Genomic DNA, 17297 nt, shown 5'->3' with positions numbered 1-17297 from the left:
ACAGGCCAGTGCACAGCACTTTGCTTTCTCTGGACAAACAAGCCCTCTGCTGGGCAGAATTTGAGAACATATGACTCTTGGTGTGTCTCTTCCTGACAGGCTGTAAACACTTAGTCCTTCTGACCCATCCCAGCTGTCAGCCAACTGTGCAGTCTTGCTGGCAGAGAAATATTGAGACAGCAGCTTTTGCTTGGGCCCACATGTGGCCATTCCCACTTCCACAAGTGGCCACTGACTGACAGATGGAGAAAATCTACAGCCACCCAGGCAGAGAGATGCTCTAACATACTTAGGGCATGTGGTGATGGCTAAACCCCAGCATAATGGGAAACTTTATCTGGTCACTGTTGCAAAGAACAAAGCACAAGAATGAAAGCTCGTTCCAAACACACAGTATAACATTGCTCTCTTTCACTTTCCATCTCTCCTAATTTAAATTTTAAAACATAAAAGGCCCAAACTCTGACTTTGTTGTCTTCACCATCTGAAAAAGAAAACCAAACCAAAGCTAAAGCACTAGCTATTAATGAAAGCAAAGACAAACCATAAAGCAAAGAGCTCTGCACCTCCTACAAGCAGGGGGTGATAAACCAGCTGCTGCTGTAGGATGCAGAGCAATAGTCTCCAGATGATGCCTCACACTAGCTGACTAACCAGGAGCAATTCCTGACAATTCCACTGGCTTTCTGTGTACCTGCAGGCATTGGAACCTCTTAGCATTTTTCTTCATCTGCAAAAATTAAGGTAACAGTAATTTAGTTTGCTTCATGTGAGGATTCAAGTAAAACAATGAAAAAGCCCGTGAAGATGTAGTCAAGATGTCTGTAAATGTACACATATTTTTTTACAATGAAACATCTTTCCCCACTAAGGTTTATGAACCACCACCCAGTTGTATAATATGCTAATATGTGCAATGTATGTGCATTGTGAGGTGGCATGTAAGCTTGTGATTTGTACTTTCCAGGTAGATTTTGAACAACTTTCAGATTCTATCTACAAAATCTTCATGAAAAAAGAAGCATCCACTGACACCAAAGTATCCAGATTAGAGGCCTTAAAGAGAACAGATTGAGAACTATGTCACCACCTTTCATAATTCAATACCTGAATGAGCCTGGCAGAGTGCAATAGCTGAGGAAAGTAATTTCCTCACCAGTAGTTTAACATAATTTTTCATAATGTCTCACCAAAATAATCAAGCTTTCCCTATTTAATCCATTAAACTTTCTCTCTAAAAAACGTATATTCAAGGAAGAAATGTAAAGATCATTTTCCCCAGAAACATTTAACATTTGGTTCTTCTATTCCCGAAGAACTAGGAAACAGGATGGTGTTGTCTTTTTAAAATACCTGGGTCACGTTCTGTGCTTCCAATAAATGAAGAAACTCACTGAGCAAGCTATTAACCTAACAGCATGTGAAAACTACTTCACTGATTAGTTGTCAAAGTTACCATTCACTACCAAAAGCTCTGTATTTTAACCCTCGGGAAGTGTTTCAGAACACAATGATTACCAGACTTTCCAGACAGAAGGGTGTTACTGGCAGGTGCTATAGAATTTTCCCGTTGTGTTAGAAAAACGTAAATCAGGCACACAGAGCTCTGGATGGGTGGACTTTTCCAGCTGAGTGTCAGACAATCCTTCCCTCATTCCCCACCTCCTCCTTCAGAGGTGTCTGTGCACACACACCATCCAGCAGATCAGCTTTCTTCTGTTAACTTTTCCCTTAGGATTCATGTGTCCATATGTTCCCTAAAACATGGGAATCAGCTTCAGTTCAGCAGAAGGACTGACTGTCCTTCAAGAAGGCTTGCCATTTGAGCTGATTTACCAGGAGGAACTGTCACTGCTATAAATTTGCCCATCTGGAATCATCCAGTTGCTTTCTCAGCCATTCTACTGATTCTGAATGAATTAGCTACCATAATGCTTAAGAGGACACACTGAGATAGTCACTGCCTGCTCATGTCTGTGATCACAAACTACGCTGTTTCAGGCTCATTCCCTCCTTCAGCCCCTGTGCTCTCCCCTTACAACACTGCAGATTCTGTAAGAGAAGCCATAAAAGCTGTGCACCCTTAAGATGCCATTGTCTGCATTTCCCTCCGTCAGTTCAAGTTCATGTTCCCTGTAAACTGGTTGATAATTGACACTTTTCTCTGAAGAGGCTGGGAAAAGCCTAGCCTCTTTATGCATTTCTTCAAGGCTTGGGTTGGAGCACTAACTTCTCTGCTATGCAGCAAGATAAGAGACCTCTAGCGTTTAAATTACAAAGGTGATTTAATAAAAGCCTAGAGCCATCCAAAGTGTGTACCTCAGACAAGGATCCTTGTCAAGAACAGTGCTACCCAGCTGTGTCCACAGGACTAGAAAATTACAGCTGGCTTGTCCACTGCTGAAAGCATATGAAGGCAAAACCAGCATTTATCAATTTTAACTAACTGAGCAAATCAAAGCAATTAGGAAGATCTAGGGAAGCAGGGCTTTACCAGAGGCTGTAATTTCTTTCCACTGCTTTGTTTCATGGAGTATTTTGTGTTGTGATATAAAGTCCAATACAACATCAGGCATTATTGATCAATTTTGTAGCAGTGCTTCTAGGAGTTCAGCAGAATGAAAATACTAAGGAAAAGTAAACCCATGTATGGCAGGAAATCACACGGTTTTACAGGCCAAGCTTCTTGAGTCAAACCAGAGCATTTTCCAGAGGCTATTGTGATGGGGAAATGCTGGGTAACTTTGGAAAACAAAGATGTGACAACTTATCTAGTGGAAGAAAAAGATGACAGAGCTAAGAAACAAGCTGTGGACCAGTTCTTTCAGTACCTCTTTGATCCCTTCACCTCATCTGTTCTTAAGAGACAACTCTGCCATCACTCAGAAAATCTGATCACACAAGGCTTTAGCCCAGTCTGTGAGCTGCTTCTACCCCACCATTCAGCTCTGACATAGACAGACACTACACCAACCTGTGGTGAGTGGAAAGGCCAATTTCTACTGCAGCAAATGAAATAAAATTATTTGAGTCATGCGTGTTGAGGTACACAGGCCAGCACTATATTACAAGCCTTCAGTTTTCATGCAATCAACTTAGTGGTTACTGCTAGAAGCAACACATCCCAGACACTTCCTGGTTCACATGTATTCTAACTAGTAATAATTTGAATTTGAATCTGTGGTTCCAAGAGGAGAAAGGGTTTTGCTGAAGTTACTGTATAGGGATAGATTAATGTATCCAATACTGATTAACAGTAGGAAAGAAAGAATGGCAAGACAAACTGATGCATCTGACAATAATTGCTTGAGTCCGTCATTTTAAGATAGGTGCTTCCATATATGTAATTTGTGTATTTGACAGTTAATCCTATCTACATATAGCACCAAGATCCTCACAATTGCGAAGAATAATTTGAGACATTATAACTTTAAAATATCACAACAGCTGCATTCATTCCCCCCGCTCCCCATTCTTGAGCTCTGGCCCTGAATTTCCAAAAGCAGATCTTTCAATACCCAAGGTGAAAACAACCCAGCCAACAAGTGTTAACTTCTTCAGTGGAGCAACCATAACTTTCCAAGGAAGAAAGATGGTTACTGTTGCATTGCCTGGATAATTTGCAGTCTGTACAACTATACTGAAAGATTCTGTAGTTCAAATATGTAGCATAGAGATCCTTTAATGTTAATTCAACTCAAATATAAAATCCATGCTTTCTGCTGCATCTGCTTTAACACCTTTGTATGTTTCCAGGTTGGACAGATTCATAGCTGCCTTTTTTACACTAAGATTTGCACATCTTTTTCTTCAAAGCATGTAATAAGATATGCAGCTCACACTGCAGAATAATGAACAATTTCATATGGTAATTTCATGTGCACTCTTGGTAATCAAAAAGAAAATGCTGCACAGAGCCAACCACAGAAAACAGTAGTCACTTCTTTCTCCACTGCCCACAAAACCCATCATCATTCCCATGACTCATCACATCAGAACCCAGAAAAAAAAGCATACGGTATGAATAGTTCTTGTTAAAATTGCACATCTTTAAGCTCTACCAGGCTGCGTCCAGAAGATTTTCCTTCCTGAAAAAGTTTCATTATGCTCCAGTTTCTGAAAAGGTCTATGCTCAGCTGAGGTATATGAAAGCAATGGCATTTTCCTCATACCTGCACCCATCTCTTGGTAGTTGTTCTGTATTCATGATTATTAACAGCAAAATATGAACAGATAGTTCAGTAGTGCTTATTGGGATACAGAAACAGAATACCCTAAGGAAATGCCAATTACAACCCTGGAAACTTCATGGGACAGCTAAGTTTCTGCAAAGGACAGAGCTGTTTCAAATGGGCAGCAGTTTAACATATGCTTTCTGATTAATCATTCTCATGGAAGTTTTCCTGTTCTTTTCTGTTTTCTAAGGCAATGCAAAGGCAATGCAATCAGTGTAGTAGCATAACTTCATAAGCAAAGCTGTGGAGAGATAAGAAAGTCTAAGTAAGGACTATTTTTCACTATAAGTTACTTTATCCTGCACAAACACAGTTCCAAAATAATTGACCTTAAGATCAATGGATTTTCTTCAGCAGGAAGGTGGAATTGTTTACCACAGATAAAAACACCAAGGAAAAAAGTGAACAAAATTAAAACACACCGAGTCTCGAAAAAGGCATAACTAGAAAACTTTGACCTTTTAAATGGAATTGTCTTTGCAGACAACACTTTCCATCTGAGATGTCCAGAGAACTTCTGACATTTTGTCCGTAAAAAGACTGTTAGAAACATTTGCTTTTTTCCCACTTTAATTCATTTTCATATTTCACAAAGCAAGGTAAGAGGCAGCCACACTGTAACTAAGGACTTAAGATGATACTACAATGGCAAACAGTACACCAGAAATGTTCCTGCATAGGAGAGGGTGGGGGAGGAAGACTGGCTGATGCATTTGACAAATTCGTGTCTGTTTTGATGAACAGAAATAATTTGCATTATTCATTACAAAAATCCTACCTGTACATAATAAAAAGAAACACAAATGCTGTCAGATTGTGCATCTCTTGGTGACTCTGGTTTGGACATTTATTTAAAGGAAGCACTGAAACAGGGAAGAGCAAACCCTGTGCACTTCAAACTACAAGAGAAGTCTTGCATTTGACTTTGACCCAACAGAGGAACAGAAATACAGGATAAAAAATTTTCAACACTATTTCCCCATCACTAGAGCTCACACTCCTGAATGGCATTTGCAAGAACCCAGAAAAAAAGTAGGTTTTAAGATACATAAAGAAATTAAAAGGTCAGACAGCTCCTGCTATGGACAAAAATCAATCTTGAATTTCTGAGACAAACAACATTCCTCATTCCGCCTCAAGTCGAGGTAAGACAGGAAGAATAAGATTTCCAAATGCAGAGTCTTGAGTTATGAAGTATCCTGAGGAGTGTGCATGTGCGTGCTGGAAAGAGAAAAGCATTTGTTATAGAATCTCTCCCTGCAGCACTGACATGATTCAAGACTTCATGGCTTCTGCAGTGTTAATTATTTATTTCTCCCAGTTTGCTCCTTAATTCTGATAGTCAAATTCAAACCCAGCATTTTAGATCAGCTACATCAGAATAGGGCCCATCAAGGCATTTAACTTGGACGTTCTCTTCTGCTCTTTTCAGCCAACCCCATGGAGGTGGAGCAAATCAACTCCTGATTGCTCTTCTTTGCCTAGGCCCCATGTTTCCACTCCCTTCTATAACCACAATAGCTTGCAATTCTTGGTTTACGACAGCTGCTACACCAAGTGCCACCAGACACAATCCCAAACATGGGACACCAGGATTCTGCTCACGTGATGTGGATATATGCTTGTTCACCTACGGCTCTGAAAGACTTTTGTGAAATCCGACATACTCTTTCCCAGTTCAAAGGCTGGACTCCAGCAAGTTAGATGTTCTGCATAATCCCTCCCTCCACCACTAGGGAAGAGCCCTGCTGGATCTCAAATTCAGCCTGAGCCTTCAGTGTGCCCTCGGAGTGACCAAGGGTAACTGGTACAGTGAGCTGCACCAGCAATGGCATGGCCAGCAGGCCAAGGGGAGCCATCTGAGCTCAGTCTGAGACACAAACTAGGGGAAGTTCAACAGAGACACGAGGAGATGGCTGTGGGACTGGGTGGGGCTCTCCATGCCCATGGACATGTTTCATCATAACAAAAGAGACTTCACTTATGACAAACACAGGAATGAGAGATTGCAATACCGAATCTCTAAAAGGGGCTTTTCGATATCTCTAGGAGCAAGGCGGCTCTCTGAAGGGATCTAAACCAGAGCCAAACTGAACTCTTACTGTATCAACTCACCTGCAGTGCAGCCTTCTGCTGTGCTGCAATGTGCTGTTGCTCAGCATGATCACGGAAATCCTTATTCAGAGGTGATCTTGCAAGTGCAATGCTGCAAGATAGAACAAGACAGTATGACACAGACCACAGCCAAAACATGTGTTCTTGCCATTCTAATCATGGATACCATGACTTCGTGAGCTCTCATTTCACTCACAGCTTGACAATTGTCAGTTACTGTTTAGAATTACTATCTGTAAATATAAGAGAAAAAAAGGGTAGATGGAGTGACCACAGCTGAATAATTTGAGCCCTCTTAAACAATTCCTGCCAAACTAAACCTGAAGCCTGTTGTGGATTTTGCCCATGGCTTGAGTCCCACTGAAGTCAATGAAACCACTGTGTTTTATTGCAGTGTTAGACAATGCAAGGAATTTCTATAGCAGCTTTGTGCTTTCACCACTACTCATTCACCGAGTGACTGTTCTAAACAACTGTGACAAACAAAAGCACTAACAAGATCTCTGCAGACTTCAGTATAAGAACAGGTCTTTGGTGGGGGGGAAGCAATTCACTACCTATGATAAAGGAGCTTCCTACTGATGTTAACTGAAATAATGATCCTGTGATAACAGCTTGGAGTACCTAAAAGTGATCTAGCATATCTATCTCACTGCAGCATAAAATTTCAAACTAAAATTTACTGATGTTTTTTCTTGTCTTTTTTAGCTTAGGACTCGTCTGCCTCCTTAAACCAAAAAAAAAGACATAGAAAGCACCCCCAGCACTATATATAAAGTAACACGGAAATCAGGTGAGGGTTGCTATTAGAATGTATTGCAAGACAATTCCCAACTACCTCTGAAACTGTCACTGGAGACTGCTGCTGAAATCTCTGCTTTTACCTAATCTCAGAGACAGAAGTACTAATAACAAGGTTTCCAAGCAAATTCATCAACTGAATTTTACCAGCAGTTTCAATATCAACAGCTGATTTAGTAAATCAGTTTTTGAGAAGCGGCCATGCTCATGAAAAGATCTGCAGCCAAATCTATGCCTAAATGCATAACAAAAGCTAAACAAGTCAGAAAAATTTTTGCTTATGGCAAGTATTAAGATAAGTTTCACTGCTGGAGAAGAGTACTATCAGTTTATTTAAAACACAGTATTTTCAGTGATTTTGGAGGTATTTAATTTGCAATTTGTAATCTGTACTCTAACTTTTCAATATGATTTCTGTAGATAAGCTTAAGGCTCCACCATAAGCTGACAGTTTTCAAAGAGGTCTTCTGTTCTTGGATACAGGATTTTCACATACCAAGTCCAGAAATAATTAACCCATTCACCCTTATGCTGTCCCTGCCACTGTTGTGCTTTAGGTACATCAAGCTCTTTTGGCCAAGTTTGCACAATTTTTATGGTCTCAAGTCTGACAACTCTGTGATCCAAGACCTTTGGCACAACATCAAAAAACTGTCAGCTTCTCAAAAATCAAACATCAGCCCACCACACCAAAGCAGAGAGTCTGACCGCTGCATTGTAGGTTCCACCCATGTCCACCTTCAAAACTAGAAAATTCTAATTCTGCTCACTAGAATACTTCCTTAAAGAAAAAAGAGAGTAAACAAGCACTCCCTGAAGCTCTGTTGAACTTATAATGAAGCACAGAAACACTGCTGCCAGGAGCTGTACATAACATTGTGATATTCTGATTTTCTTTCCAACAATTTTTCTCAAGTAATAACCACATAAAGTTATTAGTAATAACTTCTTACCTCACTCAGAAGTCTACATCAGACAATTTCAAGTATTCTGCATGTTTTTGACATTATGAAGGAATTAAAAGTGCCATGGAATCTCTCAGAAGAAAAGACACGGGCAGCACTCAGACTGTAGTCAGAGTATTTGACTCTTATACAGGTGTTATGGGTTACACTGCGTCTAGAACGTGGCATTGCACTCACTTCGCCATAACCCCAAAGTGTAAGGATGTCTATTTCTCCACATAAATTATTGTGTGATTTTCTAGTTACTGATTGATGACAAAAATCTGATCTTCTTGTCTTGTATGGGAGAAACCCCAGTAACACCCTTCAACTCAGATTAGATTACTACACTTTATGGTGTAGAATCATCCCTACAATACAGCATCTTTACAGGATTATCTGCTGTAACATACACTGGTTTCATCTTGCACATAGGGAGTTTCAAGAATAACTCACTCCTACTGTAATTGCTCTTCTCTAAGCACACAGAATCCTGAACCTAATGGTCTGCTACCTCCATTCCCCAGAGCATTTCAGCTTAATAATGAAATGTTTTCTCAGTGTCTGCTTCCTGATTTTTCTTTATGGTAGATTTTTATACACTTCAGTAAGCAAATCTGCTTCTCTCATTCTCAAATGGAAATGATATAAGCCAAAATTCATGCTATGTGAACCATTTTAAATACTAATATGTTCCTAAAGAGCAATGTCCCTCTGCCTTGTTATTAAAGATGGTCAGAATACACTTCTGTTAAGTATTTACATAAGTTTACAGCTCACTAGCTGTTTGGCTTTATTTTTCCCTGATGTAATCAGTGATGTCCCAACAGGTCTAAGAACATAAAATACCTGGCTCCAGGGTGATTTGTGGAAGACTGGTTTTGCATAAGTAACTTTCTCTTCTCCTTGTCTAGTTCTGCCAGGATTGCAACCCTATTTTTATTCTGGAAACCTGGTGAGAATGACAGAAAAATATTAGAGATATTTATTTGACTTCTGTGGCCCAACTCTAACCCTGTGGAATTAGAAATCCTTGTAGAAAATTACTCTAAGATGAATACACTGATCTTCACTTGAAAAGACTATTATTAAATAGGCTTCATTTTTCAGCATGCAATAGCTTCCATAAGCTATCATGCATATTATTACATTTTAAAAAGAGGCTTTTAACTCAAGTTAGAACCTATCCCTTCCCAAGCCAGCTGTGGAGCTACAAACAAGGTTCATGATCAAATAGATGCCTTCCAAAACAAGAAGTAAAATTACCAGTTTCTAAATTTAAAAAGTAGTCAACTTTTTGACTACGTTCAAATGTTCAACTTAACAATAACAATGGAGTAATATATGCATGCGGCTTAATTTCTCATGTCAGTGAACTCAAACTGTAACACAAGCATTTTATATATATAACAGGTAAGAATGAGCAAAATCACTAAGCTTGCACCTGTGTTTATACAAACATGTTTCATTCAATCTGTGAAGAAAAGTTTAAATATAATGTGCCCTATACACACTACCCTTATTCTGAGTATGATCAAATGTTGGAATACAGAAGCAAATTTAAACTATTAAACTGTCTGTACACAATATAAGAACGTGACCTCCATTTGTTTTCATTGTTCTTCCAAAGCGCCTTTGAGTACTAGAGAAGGGGTCAGGAAGAAGGGTGACTTGAGAGAATTTCAAAAATTCCCAAAATAGCTGCCATCTATGTATTTTTCAAAGTTGCCTTCTAAATGCAAACATGCCAAAACTCCTGTACCTACACAGGACTCATATAATAATGATCTCACTGCAGCGCTCAAACAAACCAGAGGCACAAGCCTCTGCTGATGCCCAGGATGCCCAAACAGCACAGCTGAGGACAACAGCTCCAGAGCTGACTCACACACCTCTATGCCACCAAGGACACTACTCATGTCAGAAACACACACTTCTTGAATCTCTTATTTGCTGCTGTTCTATAAATAACAAGCTATGACAACATCATTAGAAAAAAAAAGTTAAGTAAAAGTCAAGCTCTCCTTTATTTCCTCCACATAAAAAGTCCAAGATTCCCCTTGAAGGTGGTGTGTGATGTGCCCCTGCCCTGCCAACTGTCTTAGTGATAGCACTAAAACATGGTAGCCCAAAAGCTGTGAGGAAGGCCACACATGGTAGCTCCTAAGGAGAGTATTAGCATGTCAAGGTAAAATGATTTATTTTCAGTAGCTGTATTTGAAGTTCATCCTCTTTGACAGACCTTGTGCTGATGCTCAATTACATAATCCAGAATTCCGTTCATATGCATGGCTTAATGAAGGAGACAATCACCAGAGAGAAACCTTCAACTCTAAATAACAATATGCACCTGTACTGCCTTGCTATCAAACTCTCACCTTTTTCTTGTACCATGCCTAATATACACACCCATAAACTTCAGTGTCTCAAGAGTTCTTGAAAGGAGCAGTCTTTTGATTATATTGTACTATTGTTTTATGTAAGATCACCCACAATTACTTCAACATTTGTTAACAAGATTTTCAGTTATATTTAATTAACTGAAATTTTTCTGTCCACTAATCTCTCCTTCCTATGTAGCATTAGCTCCACTTAAACTCTGTTTGATAAGAGTACTGATTCAGGCATTTGATGTTTCTCTGCCCCAGGTATTGTACAATCATTTTTTTTTTTAAGACCTTGTGCTAGCAATGAATCTGAAACCTTAAAACAGAGCTGACACACAAAGGCTGACAATTCTTGCCAACAAGCTAGGATTTAATATCTCCGAGCTGCAGCTAGCCCAGATTTTACTTTCTTGTAAATTTTGGAGACAATGTGTGGATAGGATGACTGAATCACCTCTTAGAGGGCCTGACCTAAAACAACCATATGTCTGTGTGCTCTTTCTACACAATTTTAATCCAAAAACTGTTATACTTGACATATTACTCAGCACCCTACTGATACTGCTTGCTTATCCTAAACTGCATAAATTTAAATGCGTGCTTGGAATTCACAAGATATGATGATTATGGAAAGAAAAAGGAGACCACTTTCTAATATAAGTTTGTGATCTAAAAAAATAAAGATTAAATATACTTAAATTTATCATGAAACAGATGGTATGATTCAGAAAAGCCTGAGATATTTTAAACGCTGTTTTTAAACTGCGATCAGAAACAGTAGAAGACTCTCTCTTCTATTTTGAGTCTTGTTACAGTATCTTCTGGAAGAAACTCTAGAGGTAGTCAGAAGAAACCAAGTATCTTTTCCTTCCTCATACCTCTACTAAGAGCTTTGTGGCGTGTTTTTTGTTTGATTGTCTGTTGGTTGGGTTTTTTTAAAATAGTATTTTGCATTAGAGTTCAGACAGTAACCATCAGCAACCTGCTGTGCCGAAAAAGGAATTTGTTTAAGAGAATTTGTTATTGATAAGGAAAAAAAGCCTGTTTAAAAAAGTGGAGGAGCACATTCAACATAGACATGTTAGTACTCTTCGGCTGAGCAACATGATCTTCCTGCAGGTTAACTTCTTCAATGTGCAAAGTAAAGCCTGTTTATTTAAAGGTTAACAACAGCAGGGGTGGAACATGAGAAATCCATTTCACAGAGAAATTCTGGCATCCTTAGAAAGTAATTAACCATATCTGGCAATAAATAAGCAAAACTTTCATTTAGATCTTTTCCTGTTGAGGAACCCAAAATGCTTTGAAAAAGACCAATTTGAAACTCCTACAGAAGTTTCCTGCTTCAATTATAAACAAGAGTAATATTTCATCTGCAGATTTGTCTGTTCTGCTTTCTACTACTAAAAATGTGGACATGCAAAAATCAAAAGCCATCCTTAGTACAGACCAGATTCCCATCTGTGAAAACCAGTGAAGATTTTCAAACACAGGAAATTCCTAACAGAGCTTTGAATCTAGACTTCACTTCACTGGGCTAAGTTGCACTAATATTTTGAGTTCGAACAGTTTGAATATTGCACTTTATAAATATTTTTCCCTGCTTTGCTGACATGAGTCCTGACACAAAATGATCTATTCAAGGCAGCTAAATAGATCAGGGCAGTGTCAGATGTCAAACTGAGAGCCTAGATCCTCAGATTACTCTCTAATGTAGCAAATTCAGGGCATTTAAAATGAAAACCTTTTTGACACCTCTGTTTCTGACATCAAGCATTGTATTTGTGCAGGACCAGAAAGATTACTTACACCTATTTTCTGCACATAAAAGGCAGAAAGCTAGAGAAAGCTGAAACCTTGCTGAGTGATACTGGCAGATTCAAGAGCTCACAGCAAGCCTCTGTCTTTAACATAATCTCAACCTTTTATCTACCAACCTATCTAACCGTTACCTATGTCAGTTAGTTCTTCTAACTAACTCTGCATGGCAAGCAACAGCACTACCTTTATCTGTTTTAAATTTTACCTTTTCATTGATTATCTTTTCTCCTTATCTGTTTCCTTGATTTGTTGCTTCAAATTCACAGCACATTAAGTTTTTTCCAAGATGCACCATTTGTCATTTATCCATAGATGTGTAACAGCACTAGAAAGCCCTCTATTACTTTGTGTCCAAGATACACTTTTACTCAGAAAATGTTTTCAAAGCTGTATGTCAGCTCCAAGCTCTGAACATTGAAAGGCACTGCATCTTCTCCTGCATGCTCAATTCAGAAAGGACTTAAAGCAATTTCTTCACTGAAGTGCATGTTTCTATAAATGGCAGCATTCATGAAATGAGGCAGCACCCTCTTAAAAAGCAGGATCTAAAGTCCATATTAAACACACACCACTTACGAAGAAAATGGAGTAATTCTATTTTGATGGCCTCTTCTGCTTATGATGACTGGCATCTCAAAACATCATGTGACAGTCTGCTGCATGCCAATACTTTCAATAACAATTTACATCTGGATATGCTTTCATATACTTTGTTTGACAATGAAACAAAAGGTATACTGGTTATTCAGCAAATTAAGTTTAATTACTTAAAAATACATTAGCATTTTGTCTGTGCCTCCAGAAAACAGCTACATACATAGCTGAATATAAGTAATTGACTGCTTTATGGCTGCAAAGTTCTCAAGTACTATGCTTACACACAGATCACACTCAGATGAGGAAGAGCAGAATGTGTAGATGATGACATAATTTAATGCAGAACAGCACAATCTTCCTTTTCAGACTCGGTGAACAGAGAGCCAAATCTAGCTGCTTAGACTGTGCCTGTGAATGCCCCCACATACCTTTAGAGAAAAGCATAAACAACTTTCAGGACATAAAGAGACTCCAGAACTGCTGCAGCCTGAAACTTAGAATTCTGTTCATATTTCAAGAGCTTCTTCTTCCAACATACCAGAACTCCTATTTTCTGAAACGTTCAGCCCTGTCTGAAGCAGGATCTGTATCTTTTCCACCTCTGAGGACCAAAAGGAGAATTCTGTCCTGAGCAGTTACATTTCTAGGAGGACTCACACACAGAGTGGCTAATTCATTTACCCACAAGAAGGCTCTGGCCTTGCTGCACACAAGCTAAGGCATTTCACAAGAGCAGCCTGATGAATGCATGTTGCCTAAGTACTGTGAAGTACTGCAGTAGGAGCAGCGTATTCCTGAGCACCTGGAAGTATTTGCTGTAATTCAGAAGCTGATTTCCCCCCCTCAAAGTGTATCACTGGTCAATGAGTGCATGTGGTGGACAACACACAGCATAAAGCGAGACCTTACACTGCTTGAAATGCCACAGTCAATCTCATGCCATCAGTTCCCTGTGGTACTAATGAACTGAAATAAGGCTTTTCATTCAATTTTTCTTGGTTTTTCTGCATTCATATTGAGCTCACCACCAAGAGAGCTTTGCTAAGAGGCCAGTGAATAAAAGTCTGGTCCAAAAAATCTTAACTTTTATAGTCCAAGTCTGTTATCAATGGAAAACTCAAATATACTCCTAAGAAAATACCTGATAAAAAGCAAAGGAAAAGAAGTAATTCAGTACAAAAAATTCCCATCACAGTCTGCCTGTGTAGAAGGTTAATGTTTAATTCATCCTTACAGCTCTGCATAACCCTTCTGGTGAGCATTTCAGTAAACTTGTATTCTTTTTGTCCAAGTGAAGAGAATGGATTCCTTGAAGAGTACTAATACAAATGCCAAGAGGCAAACTAAAAATGCAGTGTTTTTCACAGTTCTTTTCACTATCAGACTGCATCCAGCAAAGACAGAAACTCTGAACTGTTTTATATATTTACCTGTTCTTTTCTAATTTTTCTAGTTGTACTACTTATAGGCTTATTTGGTAATTAAGCGTGATAGTGTTTCTTGTCTCCTTAGTACAAACAATTTTCAAATAATAACTGCAGGGTTCCTTTAATAAGTCTGTAAAGGATATCCCAAATATGAAAGATTCCAAGGCTCTTATTAAATTATAAGACTCTGGAATCGGGAGGGAAGCAAAGGTATTCTGGCCTTAAAATCCCATCTCTCAGTAAACCAACATATTTAAGAAAAAGCAGCTTTTGACTCTCTATGACAACATTCTATTCCTTGCAATGACGCTAATTTGGTATTCACAGAATAAAAGCAAGATTTACCATTATGTACCAAACTTTCTCAGAGTTAAAATTTGCAAACGGACAGCTCTGCAATCTGCAGTACTTCTCTCTCAACACCTCACAAAATCTCAAAAAGCATTCCTGAAATGACCTCCTTTTTATCAAGTAGCAAGTAAAATCTGTGGTTTGGATCCACAGGAGTCACATGATACCCCCAAAGTATCATCTAGCAACACCAGGTTTGCAGGACTGCTTGAAATAAGGACATAAAGACAGACCTGTAAAAAGTCTCCACTTGCTGGGAAACTGAACCCAGAATTCATTTCTCATAACCAAGTAAGGGAAGAGCCACACCTGAGAAGCTTTCTCCCCAGCTTTTCCGTATAAGAAAAGCCTCAGAGCTCCCCTAAGGTTTCCAGAAAACACCCCTAGAGGGCGATTTAAGATCCTCCTTCAAATTTAGTGGGTGACACCTCCAGACCTTCAGCCCCCTCTAAAGCACATGCATCACCTGGAGAGATGGACCATTACTAAGATTTTTATTATTTTAAGGATACAATTGAGATGCATCTTGGTATAAAGGAACATTTCATCACAGCCACATTTACGGTTTTAATTGGCTTTTTCTCCTAGGCTTGGCCAATTGCTGCCTGTGACAGATATTACTGCCTGGATCTTGCTGTTCCCATGGAATGTATTTGACTTCTGGCTGTTCTCTGATGTTGAGTGCAATTGCTGCAGGTCATGTTCAAGGCCAAGTGCTGTAAGTGTCTGAAATAAGCTTCAGGAAATGATCACTGTACCACAGGCATGATACGTACCTCCTAACCCTGAGCACAACATTATGCTCAGTAATAAAGAGCCTCCCAGCCACCAGTGGTCTTTTTCAACCACTGCATGTGTGCGTACCTTGTCCCAGAAGAACTGCTGCCATTCTGCTGCTTTCAGCCCCACCTCTCTTTCGTTTCTTCATCTTTCCATAAAAATAAACTTACAGTTATGGTGACTTCACTGATATTTTGCACTCACTTTTCGCTGGAATACTTAAATTAAAACCTACCTTGTCCTGAAGGATTTGCTGCCATCCTTCAATTTTCAGCCCTTGTTTTATTCAGCTGGAGTTCAAATCTTTTAACCCCCACAAATACCTGCAAAACAGGTGCAATATAAGAGGAACATACTCCTTTAAAAGAAGAACTTTGAATTCAATCTTTTAGAGGCTTCATAAATAAGGCAACTGTTAGAAAGCACAAGCCGAACACAGCATGTATGCTGCTTTAAATGTATTATACAGTTTATATTGTTCTGACTGAAACTTTAGGCTTGAAATACCAAGGGCTGCAATCAATCCTTTTTTTCATATTCTAGAAACAGTAGCAATTTCTTGTAATTTCTGTTCTAGTAAAAATAATACAGATAACTGGAGTCACCCAATTATCCATTTTCCCAACTGAACTTCTTCCTGACAAGGTATGTCAGACTACACTTAAGAATCACATCGAACCTTTGTAGTCCTTAAAAGCTGAAGCCTTGGAAGAGCCCAGGTTAGGCTTTAACTCAAGAAAAACTGATTGTCTGAGGAGAAGCAATTTAAATCCCAGAGACAAGGCCAGCCAAAGTTGCTGCATCTGTGACAAAAGAAAAAAGGAGGCTCTGCTGCTCCTCGGTCATACGTCACCTCGGACCACCATCAACATCTGTTTCCATCAAGGTTCCAGGCTGTAAAGGGCAGTGGCGAAGAGCTCTGCCTCAGCCAGGCGGAGGCGACGGATGGGAACGCTGAATCCTGCAGGAAACGTGAAGCACAAGTCAGTCACACTTCCACAGGAGACCGTGTCATCGCTACGCTCTGGACCTGTGGGTACCTGAGCAGCAACGCTGCTGTGAATCAATAGCTCGATGACAGTATTAATTAAGGGCAGTGAGAGCGGTCGGGACGGGTTTCCCCAAGAGCCACGGACGGCCTGACCCACTCCCTCCACTACCCACTCCCCCCCCGCACTCGGGAATGGGCTCTCCCGCTCGCCTTTTCCCTCCCGCCCACAATGGACGGACAGCCTCCCCGGCTCTCCCCGGCCCGGGGATCGCCCCAGCCGGCCTGGCCCAGGCCCCTGCAGTCCCGCCCGCCACCCACCTGCGCGACCCGAGAGCGCGGGGCTCCGGCCCCTTCCACCCGGCTCGCTCTCCCCGCAGCGCGGCCGCGTCGCCTCCGCCCCCTGCTCGTGACGCTCGCACAGCGCGACAGCGGCCGCGCCCTCCTCTCTTCCCGCGCCCTCCTCTCTTCCCGTGCCCTCCCCTCGCACTTCCCGCGCCCTCCTCTCTTCCCGTGCCCTCCCCTCGCACTTCCCGCGCCCTCCTCTCTTCCCGTGCCCTCCCCTCGCACTTCCCGCGCCCTCCTCTCTTCCCGTGCCCTCCCCTCGCACTTCCCGCGCCCTCCTCTCTTCCCGTGCCCTCCCCTCGCCCTGCCCACGCCCGGAAGGGTCGGGGCTTTGCGTGTGGGGGCCCCGGTACGGCAGCGCTTTGCCTGTGTTTGCTCCTGCCGAAGGCATCCGCCAGGGGACAGGAGCAAGCGCCAGGGTTTTACGCTTGGCCCACACAATGGGGACTCCAGGCAGCATCGAGGTTAGGTAGTAAAAAAACTCACAAGTGGAAGGGGAGGGGTCA

At 40.7% G+C, this 17297-nt stretch overlaps 1 protein-coding gene across 1 annotated transcript; it reads right to left on the bottom strand.

Moving 5' to 3' along the window:
• Positions 1-4787: 4787 nt before the first annotated feature.
• On the bottom strand, positions 4788-16907 carry INIP (INTS3 and NABP interacting protein). Its single transcript, XM_084224644.1, has 6 exons — positions 16768-16907; positions 16312-16419; positions 15694-15781; positions 8945-9047; positions 6351-6441; positions 4788-5456 (listed from the first exon to the last, which is right to left on the bottom strand). Exons 3-6 carry the CDS (start codon positions 15716-15718, stop codon positions 5361-5363), a joined length of 315 nt encoding a protein of 104 aa, XP_084080770.1. The 5' UTR covers positions 15719-15781; positions 16312-16419; positions 16768-16907; the 3' UTR covers positions 4788-5360.
• Positions 16908-17297: the final 390 nt, after the last annotated feature.

Source organism: Fringilla coelebs, assembly GCF_963513975.1.
Source record: "Fringilla coelebs genome assembly, chromosome: Z".
In the NCBI taxonomy this organism is placed as follows: domain Eukaryota; kingdom Metazoa; phylum Chordata; class Aves; order Passeriformes; family Fringillidae; genus Fringilla; species Fringilla coelebs.
This window is presented reverse-complemented; position numbering and strand designations above follow the sequence as displayed.

Excerpts from the sequence above, each read along its gene's own strand:
- INIP (XM_084224644.1), bottom strand. The coding sequence starts at position 15,718 with ATGGCAGCAAATCCTTCAGGACAAG. Across the intron at positions 9,048-15,693 it reads AGCAAATCCTTCAGGACAAG|GTTTCCAGAATAAAAATAGG; the intron begins GTAGGTTTTAAT and ends CATTCTCACCAG. Across the intron at positions 5,457-6,350 it reads AGCAGAAGGCTGCACTGCAG|CACGCACATGCACACTCCTC; the intron begins GTGAGTTGATAC and ends TTCTCTTTCCAG.